Here is a 9,901-nt window from a genome sequence, read left to right on the forward strand (position 1 = left end):
CAAAACAACAGACACTTGATTTTCTGTCTGATTCATAGATCAGACAGGCTATTTGACTTGAAATGCATACAAATATAGTTAAATCAAATGTAATATGCAAGAAGGTAGTTATTGCTGGTTTGAATGTATGTCTGGAGGAGATTTAAATGCGCACATCTGATCGCGTGAACCCAAACGCTGACGCCACCGGCACTTCTATCATGTTCAGGTCTACAACTGGATGAGGTCTGACACAGGTTGCCTTTAATCTCGGGATAACACTGGGGAAATAGACTCGTTTTAAAACACCCTCATGAATATTTAATTGACAGATAAAACGATCTGCATAGAAGACGTCCTCTCCAGTCGAACGACAAAAATAAGGCCCCTCGCGACTAGCAGTAATCCTATGAGTCTCATGAGGATATGGATCGGAGAGACAACTCTTGCACACTGTTCAAAAGACTGTTGAAGTGCATTAAAAGTATACCATTGAAACTTTTGAAATAGCGCCGCTGTAAAGTAGGATCAAATTCACTGGGGTTTGATTAAAAATGTATCTAGCAATTAGGCATAATTTCTGACAATTGTGTTTTATCTGATAATAGACAAATAGAAGGAAACGATTACATAAGTAGAAACTGATTATATCCTTTGAGCTGCACCACTATTCTGATGTAGTTCTTCAAAGCAAAAAACTTGAGTCCTGGCATGCATCCTGTTTGGACAGAAACTATCCATTTATAGTTTATGCCAATTATCTAGCATTTCCACTTGCTTATTAAACCTACATGAGTGTTCATTGCCTTTAGCAACACAGAATAGCAACCTATACTGAATTTACGTACTAAACAGGAAGATAAATGCAAGAGTTAATCAGGTTTTTCTTCATATCCTACATGTCATTATCAGCTGTAACTGTATAATAGCTCATAATAAGAATGTATTTTTAGCTATAGAAAACCTACGTTCTCAGGGGCACCAGTGATTGTACAGAGCAGCTAGTCCTAATGAAACTCTGTAGCAGAACCCAATAGCGAGCCGTTCTCCAACGGATCCCGTTACTAATGGGGTGAGGGATGTCATGGGGATTGTCTTTGAACCGAGCATCTGTCCAATGATCTCTAATGCAGGCTGACAGGGGTGTTTCAACGATTTTGTCCACAAATATGTAGAGGAAATCCTTGCTTCCAGTCAACATCAATTTTCTCCTCGTAAAACCACATGTTTGAGAAGTTGGTAACACATGATTACCACAAAACCCAAACATGATCTGGACAAAGTATCACCTGCTGAACCACTCTGGAATCAGAAAAGGAATGGATGTGACGACGCAATGACTCCAGCAGGCATTATGACACCCATTTCTCTCTATATTCGGCAACTCTTTTACAAATCTTGTTCAAAATGATGGTGAAAAAGTTATTCCATTCAGGTGAATTATGATTATGTCTGAGTAACAGGTTCACAACCACTGTTTTCACACACTGCTGCCTTACTTCATCGATAAAACACACAAAGCAAATGCTTTCTTGCTGCGATGTCTGACTTCAATCTGGCGACAGATTAGGTAAAGACATTATTTCACAGGCTCTACCTACAGTACATCAGGAATGTATTCTTAATGTGTTTGGGTTGGTGTTCTAGCAAGGCAGGGCTCATTAAAGAAGCAATTTCTTCTAACAGCTTTGACTATCCAACCCTCACCTTTCCCCACAGCTAGGGACATTAATGGATTCCAGGATTCTATCAACTGTGGTCACATATCACAAAGGATATAAGATTACTTATTTGTATTTGCTTAACCCCGTGTCCCTGTGTGGTGGAAGTGGCCACAAAGATTAGTCCGAGAGCAAACAACCATTATAAACCCATTTATCCATTCCAGTGGTGGGGTGAAATAGCACTGGGAGACCATGCTAAATCGCTCCTGCTCAGAGGTCTGTGTGCATCACCAGGAGGGGCGAGTTCAGACCTCACTGATTTAGCTATAGGCAGAGAAGAAAACTAAAACAATCTAATGGAACGGAATAGATGGTTTTATCCTTTAGGTCGGTTCCGTTGCTACATCGCATCACAAAGGGATGCAATACAATTTCAGGGCAAGGAAACTGATGTTGACAGTCAGATGAGCTATCAAAATGAATCTTCATATTCAATGAATTCTTGGGTTTCCTCAGGAGTGGGTGGTAAGAGTCTCTACACCTACATGATGCTGTCTAAATCCCAGCTCTAGAATGAGACCTCATGGCACCTGGCCTGGGTCTACTGCTGAAGATACATGGTTCTCTCTCTCTCTCTTTGACACCCACACTACCCCTGATTGCACCTTCAGTTTTATTATTAGATACATGATCAAATTTCAGGTCAACTCCGGCATTTCTTCTAAGCATAAAGTCAGGACTTACACAAGCTAAAGAGTGAGCAACGAAGAGAGGTAAGCTGTGCAGACTATCACTAAAGAGAATCCAGACAGGGATGCTACATGTTTTATTAGTCTTTTCAAACTCACTTCTTTCGTCATAAAATGTCAGTGTCTACCTGATACAAACCCAATTACATCCATCATAATGATCCATTAGTACTGCAGATCCAAGACGGAGTATGAAATGTCGCTTCGAATGATGTATCTGCCGCTTTTGTATTTCAGTCAGAGAGTTCCGTCTCAAAGTATAAGTGATTATATCCTATTTTTGGAGACAGAAAAGCATGATAATCACAAATAATAAGCAGCACCCCATGCAAGTCACTGGTGCACACCAAGATTCCTATGTCTATGAGAGAGAGAGACGGACATAGCTTAATAAAACGCTGTTGCGTTAGGTCCCTACTGACTGACTTCATTAGCTGCTGTGGTGTTGAGGCATAAGTGGCAATTCATTATATCCATGTTTAAACATATGTAAGGACACACAATTAATTAACAATATGATCACTATTTCCATTTCCTTTAGTGCGGTGCCCTTGCAGAAGAGGAAAACTTTTGGCCCAGTTGTCTCCTTCTCAGCCACGAGCAGTCCTCTAGTGGTGTGTTGCTGGGAGTATTTATTTTCCTTCCTCTTCTATATTTTATTAATGAGGAAATCTTCACAAAGGACAGGAAATGTTTTTCATGAATTGTGAGGTTGTGACTGTCTCCAGTTACCCCAGTGAAACAAATCACGCAATTAAAAAGAAATGAGCAAATAAAATCAATGCAGATCACTTACACTGTGGTGACATACGGCCTCCAGAGAGAACGATACTAGTCAGTATTGCAATGAAGCCAAATAATAGAAGAAAAAGCTGTGACACCATTGTATAATACACCTTTGGATTGTCCCAGAGTATTAGCAAATGGGTAGGCCTAGTCTTGTGTGCATTGCGGTAGTCAAGCAAGAAGGAAAATCGCTTTCTTTCACCTGTCAACACAAAAAATGATAATGACACGTGGGGTGTAAACTAGAGAGGGCCACATATATCACCACAGCATGTGACGGATGTTCAAACGCCATAGGGTGATCGAGACATCAATTCTCTAGGACAGCCAAATACATAACCTCTTAAAAAGTGTTTCAGATATATGACATTTTAAAACATCATTCAATAAAAAAAGTACGATTCCCAATATGAAAACTCTTCAAAGGCACCTCAAAGACGTGTAAATATAAACAGCCATCGTACAAACTGAGATTCGATGCATATTTCAAGCCTAATGCATCATGTAATACAAAACCCTGGAGGAGTTGGTGAATCCAGCATACTGTATGTTCAGTGATGAGTGTTCAGGTGTGAACTGACAGATGTTCATCAGTTAGCCTACCCAACGCTTCAGATGATTCATCCCATTAAAAAACATCTGACTTCTCATCTAATCGTACTTCACATGACATTCATCTACTGCTTTTCTATTACTTGTATATAAGATGAACATACATTTTGTAAAACAAAACGAACCCTGGAGTGATCTGATTCACATGCATGCCATAATTCTGTTGCAGGGATGAATGCAGAACGCAGGTTGAATAAAGGATGATGTCGGCCACCTGTTTCCATAATTCATAGACTGAGCCACTTGTGTTGTTTTTTCATGCAAAATAGCAAGAGGTCAGAACAAATGGTTCCAATGGGAACAAATGGATTAGAGACTGGCTAGTCAGTGGAACCAATATAATCCATGATTTATTCCTTCTATTTTAATTACATGAATACTTGAGGAGGGAAAACAAAACCCATTTTGCTTGAATTCAGCTGACAGATTTGCATATTTAAACATGGGTCCTTTATACTGTCTGATTCATGTTTGATGTGCAGGCAGGTATGCATAGATAAAACCTCTGAAAATGATCTTCAAGGCTGTAATGTTTAATCTGATACCATTTAACCCTTGGTTTAGTCTGAAAATGTGTTATTAAAATTTACTTGTCTACTCTACTGATATTTTGATATTACAGATTTTGATATTATGCCATATATTTTGGTATCATGATATTTTACCCGTATGACAACAGTGCCATGACCTCCTACGATCAATCAATCTCTATAGGTACAGCACCTTTCCACTCCTGTAATTCAGCCCTTTTCCTTTAGCCCGAAATAATCAAATGAAGTTCTGCTTATTTTAGCCATGAATTCTACTAGATTCACTGAACATTTCACATTTTGTTCTACGTGAAATACCTCAGTCATATTTCATTTGCTTGGCCCATTTGCTTCCCGCCTAAGGCAAGAAAAGAGAAAGAAAAAAAAGTACAAACTTGCTGGTCTTACCACCTGAGAGAGAAATAAAATAAAACAAACCATATTTTATTTTCTAAAATAAATGACTGAAAGCAAGTTCCTGCAAGGGTATATCATTTGGGTTGGGTTGGCAGTGGGGTCTGGCTATGGGCTACATAATAGCTATATGTACAATAAAATATACAAAAACACACAGAACTCAACTGATTTGTAGTGGCACATACTAATAGTTCCATCGCTCGTAGTACATAGTACCAAGCTTCAACTCTATTTTCATAAATAACATATTGAAACCCTTTCAGAGAGGAATAAGAACATTCAGACACACCAATATAATGGGAGCTTTATACAGCCTCTCGTATTTCCACCCCTGTCTTCGACTATGCATAAACGGAAGCCCCGCATTGGCACACAGCTATTATAAGAAGAGATGGATGTTTAGGAGCATTCCATATTTCGCTAGCTAGACTGAATGAATGGAAGCAGAAGCACAGCTGCACTGAATGAACATCTGTTTTGGCTGCTTTTGGCAGTGGCACCAGAGTCCCTCCTCTGCCCCCCACACATTCACACTGAGGATAAATGAAGGTTAGGCTGAGGGTAATGTGAATGGCTGCCTTTTTGTCCAACTTTTGTCAGAAGTTCCAATGCACTGTGTCAGAGAGTGTTATTTTCTGCTAGTGGAGCTCTAGCAGTGAGGAGGTGCTGAGGGAAAAATCATTGCTATCGGGAGCTCAGCTTCCAGCTGTAAAGGATTTCTCACTCCTTGGTTGAATTAGCTTTTCACCTTTCCGGTATCTCGTCTTCTCTGGTCAGCGGAGCAGACATACGCTGTTGGGCTAGATAGATGCCACTGGAATCAAGATGAATATCTTTACTTAAGCTCTGGTGCCAGTTCCATGTCAGTCTCCCAGGCTTTTGTGTTTTATTTCACTCTAAAGCCCTGTAGTCACCAGCTTCTCCCTTTCTATTCACAGCAACTGGAATAGCTAAAGGTTTTCATGTGAGTTAAAGTATATTACTATAATGTAGCCCTATACGTGGATGAAAAGACATGTTCAAGAGTATGATAATCCTATATTGGTTTGTGAGCTTGTATGCAAACTCAATGGATTTCACCATCATGGCAAAAACCGCCAATGCCCTACGCTGCAAAGCAAAGCCTATGTACGATCATCCGGCACATGTGAAAGAAAAAAGGCGTGTTATTAGAGGTTGGAGTTCATTTTCACGGGGTCTATCCTCCTCTCAACTACTTAAAGAACAGTCAGAAGCACAGGGGACATTTGGCAGACACGCAATCACTATTGTAGGCTGTGAAAGCCCAATCGATATCCTCTGTGCGGTTGGACCTTGAGCTAATTGAAAATCTTTCAGCCTATAATGAATATGAAATGTCAGAGAGCCAAAATATATGAAGTGACATTTAATCTCCACCCCTGGAACAATTCTCCAATTGAAAGTACGGAAATGTTGACATCTAGAAAAAACACAGTACCACCCAATTATCAAATAGAAGGACATAAAACATAAAACTGTTAGATAAATCGTATAAATCTTGTACTACTGGACATTTACTGTAGTGACTGATGTAGCCTACAGTAGAGAGCCATTGAAGTGGCCAAGCTCTGTAATAGCGAATCATACAGTGCATATACAGTAAACACACACCATCAGCTCTACATTTAGTCCTGGGTAACAAGGCTCTAATAGTCAACCTGATGCTACCATTGAATATTAATCTGACAGATGTCACACTGCTCCACCAACACCTCGATGCGCTGTACTTTACATTGGGCCTCCGATGTTCTGACATGGAACAACTATCCAGAGAGCTGTGGCCCCATTTCAGCTGCTTGTTTCTGACAGCAGCATGCTTGTCATGTGTCTCTAAAGTGCAGATCGCAGCTAGCCTGCTCAGCTTTCGTTCACTTCAGCAGTCTTGACATATCTAAATGAAAGCTCCAAACTGAATTAGGCAGTCTATTAAAAAAATAACTGCCATGTTATATTCATGTTTGTAATCTCCCCAAGTTAAACGAGCTCCTGTTGAACTGCTTTCCACAAAGCTCCGCGTTTCCCACAGTGTGCTACTATCCCAGTGCAAGTCCCCATTTAACACAGCATGAGCCCACCAGCCAATGAGTTATGGCGTTTTCATCCAGTATAAATTGTCAAAGAAAAAATGAAGATTCAAACAGTAAAACGGAAATGTACCTTCTTATCACAGTGCCCAAGTTGTGTCCACGGGACTAAACACAGACAAATAAAACATGAATGACATCTCACCATAAAATGAAAAACACCGACCAACAATTCAACACAGCATGCATTTTTTATACAAAGGCAAAGGGAGGGGTCTTACCGATGTACTGGTTCCACTCTGGGTCCAGATCGGCCTGGTTGGCGAGGCAGCCCTTCATGACGTTCAGACAGTAGTTGTTGCAGGGCTTCACGGAGGGTATGGCTTGGCAGTATGGGCAGTACATCATCTTGGTCAGTGCTCGGATACACGCTGGGGTGCTGCTCACCTGGTGGGTGGATATAGCGTCAGAATAAAGATCAGCTACATAACAGATACCATATACTGTTTTACACATAGGATACAGCAAACTGTAACTTCCTGTCTTGGATGAATAATAAGATACTAGCTGGCTAAGAAAGCTAACAGGAAGTAAAACTATGTTCTACATAAACCAGTATGATTCCTCCCAGGCAACATTTCTGTCCAGATTGAGGACCCTTTACCAGGATCACAGCACAGTGAGCGAACGGGAGAACAGTAGGAGCATTCTACTGTGCTTTCTGTTTTCAACAGAGCACTACAAAACAATTCTCATGAGGTCAAATGGAGTTCGAGAATGTCAGGCTTAAGACACTGTTTAAAATGMAAAAAGACACGCCGGCTGCGCCACTGTCCTGACATCTATGGCGCGCAACAGAAGCTCAGCATACATAAACAGGAACGACATGAACAACAGTTGTAGCTGGTGAAATTGAAAATATGTGAAAAATACAGCACCAGATTTGTTTGGTCAATAATGCAAATATCAACATATTTTTGTTTGAAGTCAAGGCTCCCGGGTAATGGCTAATGGCTTTATCTATTTAACAAACACCAACACAGACAGGCCCTTAATAATAATTTCTTAACCTTGTTACTGCATCTCAGGCCTATGTGAAAAAGCAATTCCCTAACCACCATTTCTGTCAGGGCATCAGTTTGCTTGTGTGTGTGTGTGTGTGTGTGTGTGTGTGTGTGTGTGTGTGTGTGTGTGTGTGGTGTTGTGTGTGTGTGTGTGTGTGTGTGTGTGTGTGGTGTGTTGTGTGTGGTGTGTGTGTGTGTGTGTGTGTGTGTGTGTGTGTGTGTGTGTGTGTGGTGTGTTGTGTGTGTGTGTGTGTGTGGTGTGTGTGTGTGTGTGTGTGTGTGTAAGTGGATGCCTACATGTTTTATGCATTTTATTGCAGTAGAGTTTGAGCTTCTTGTTACTTTCTGGCCAAAATACACTACATGACCAAAAGTATGTGGACATGTGCTCGTTGAGCATCTCATTCCAAAATCATGTGCATTATTATGGAGTTGGTCCCCCCTTTGCTGCTATAACAGCCTCCACTCTTCTGGGAAGGCTTTCCACTAGATGTTGGAACATTGCTGCGGGGGACTTGCTTCCATTCAGCCACAAGAGCATTAGTGAGGTCGGGCACTGATGTTGGGTGATTAGGCCTGGCTCGCAGTCGACGTTCCAATTCATCCCAAATGTGTTCGATGGGGTTGAGGTCAGGGCTCTGTGCAGGCCAGTCAAGTTCTTCCACACCGATCTCGACAAACCATTTCTGTATGGACCTTGCTTTGTGAAAAGGGGCATTATCGTGCTGAAACAGGAAAGGGCCTTCCCAATACTGTTGCCACAAAGTTGGAAGCACAGAATCGTCTAGAATGTCATTGTATGCTGTAGTGTTAAGATTTCCCTTCACTGGATCTAAGGAGCCTAGGCCAAACCATTAAAAACAGCCCCAGACCATTATTCTACCTCCACCAAACTTTACAGTTGGCACTACTCATTCGGGCAGGTAGTGTTACCCTGGCGTCCACTAAACCCAGATTTGTCCATCAGACTGCCAGATGGTGGAGCGTGATTCATCACTCCAGAGAACGCATTTCCACTGCTCCAAAGTACAATGGCGGTGAGCTTTACACCACTCCAGCCGACGCTTGGCATTGAACATGGTGATCTTAGGCTTGTGTGCGGCTGCTCGGTCATAGAAACCCATTTCATGAAGCTCCCGACGAACAGTTCTTGTGCTGACGTTGCCTCCAGAGGCAGTTTGGAGCTCGGTAGTGAGTGTTGCAACCGAGGACAGATCATTTTTACGTGCTACGCGCTTCAGCACTCGGCGGTTCCGTTCTTTTGGCTTGTGTGGCCTACCACTTCGCGGCTGAGGCGTTGTTGCGCCACAATAACAGCACTTACAGTTGACCGGGGCAGCTTTAGCAGGGCAGATATTTGACGAACTGACTTGTTGGAAAGGTGGCATCCTATGACGGTGCCACATTGAAAGTCACTGAGCTCTTAATATGACRGTGCCACATTGAAAGTCACTGAGCTCTTAAGTAAGCCCATTCTACTGACAATGTTTGTCTCTGGAGATTGCATGGCTGTGTACTCTATTGTATACACCTGTCAGCAACAGGTGTGGCTGAAATAGCCGAATCCACTCATTTGAAGGGGTGTCCACATACTTTTGTATATACTGTATACTGTAGATAAAATAACACATTCCTATTTCGTCAGGTTAATCTTAACATCTTTAAAATAATAAAGAAAACACCCAGTCTCTGTTCTGAATTGAAAATACATTCTGAGCGAAGTATAATTTTACACAACGCCCAAAATATCTTGTGTATTTCCAGTGTGAGCAGATGTACTTGTCTAAACTTCCCAAAGTACCCAGACACTGCATGAATGAGGTGAGAGAAGAGGCACATCTCGGCTGGAAGTCTGTGTTTTGAGTGGTTTCTGAGCTGTCTTCATGTTTGATGTGATTGGACCCCTGTCTCTCTCAACCCAACAGTGAGGATCTGCTGAGGGGAAGGAGAGGCGGAGGCATCAATAGCCTCCACAGAGTCAGGCTTGAAGACAAGGATCAAACAAACACACACACACACACACACACACACACACACACACACACACACACACAC

The 9,901-nt window shown here is 41.7% G+C and overlaps 1 protein-coding gene across 2 annotated transcripts in view; it reads right to left on the reverse strand.

The window, feature by feature from the left end:
- Positions 1–9,901, reverse strand: part of gpc6b (glypican 6b) — a 118,786-nt gene that overhangs the window by 39,909 nt on the left and 68,976 nt on the right. For both annotated transcript variants that reach the window (XM_024004643.2, XM_024004649.2), the window contains exon 4: positions 7,064–7,229. In XM_024004643.2, the coding sequence (XP_023860411.1) occupies positions 7,064–7,229 (166 nt within the window). The remainder of the gene's footprint in view (positions 1–7,063; positions 7,230–9,901) is intronic.

Source organism: Salvelinus sp. IW2-2015, linkage group LG2 (assembly GCF_002910315.2).
Source record: "Salvelinus sp. IW2-2015 linkage group LG2, ASM291031v2, whole genome shotgun sequence".
NCBI lineage: Eukaryota > Metazoa > Chordata > Actinopteri > Salmoniformes > Salmonidae > Salvelinus > Salvelinus sp. IW2-2015.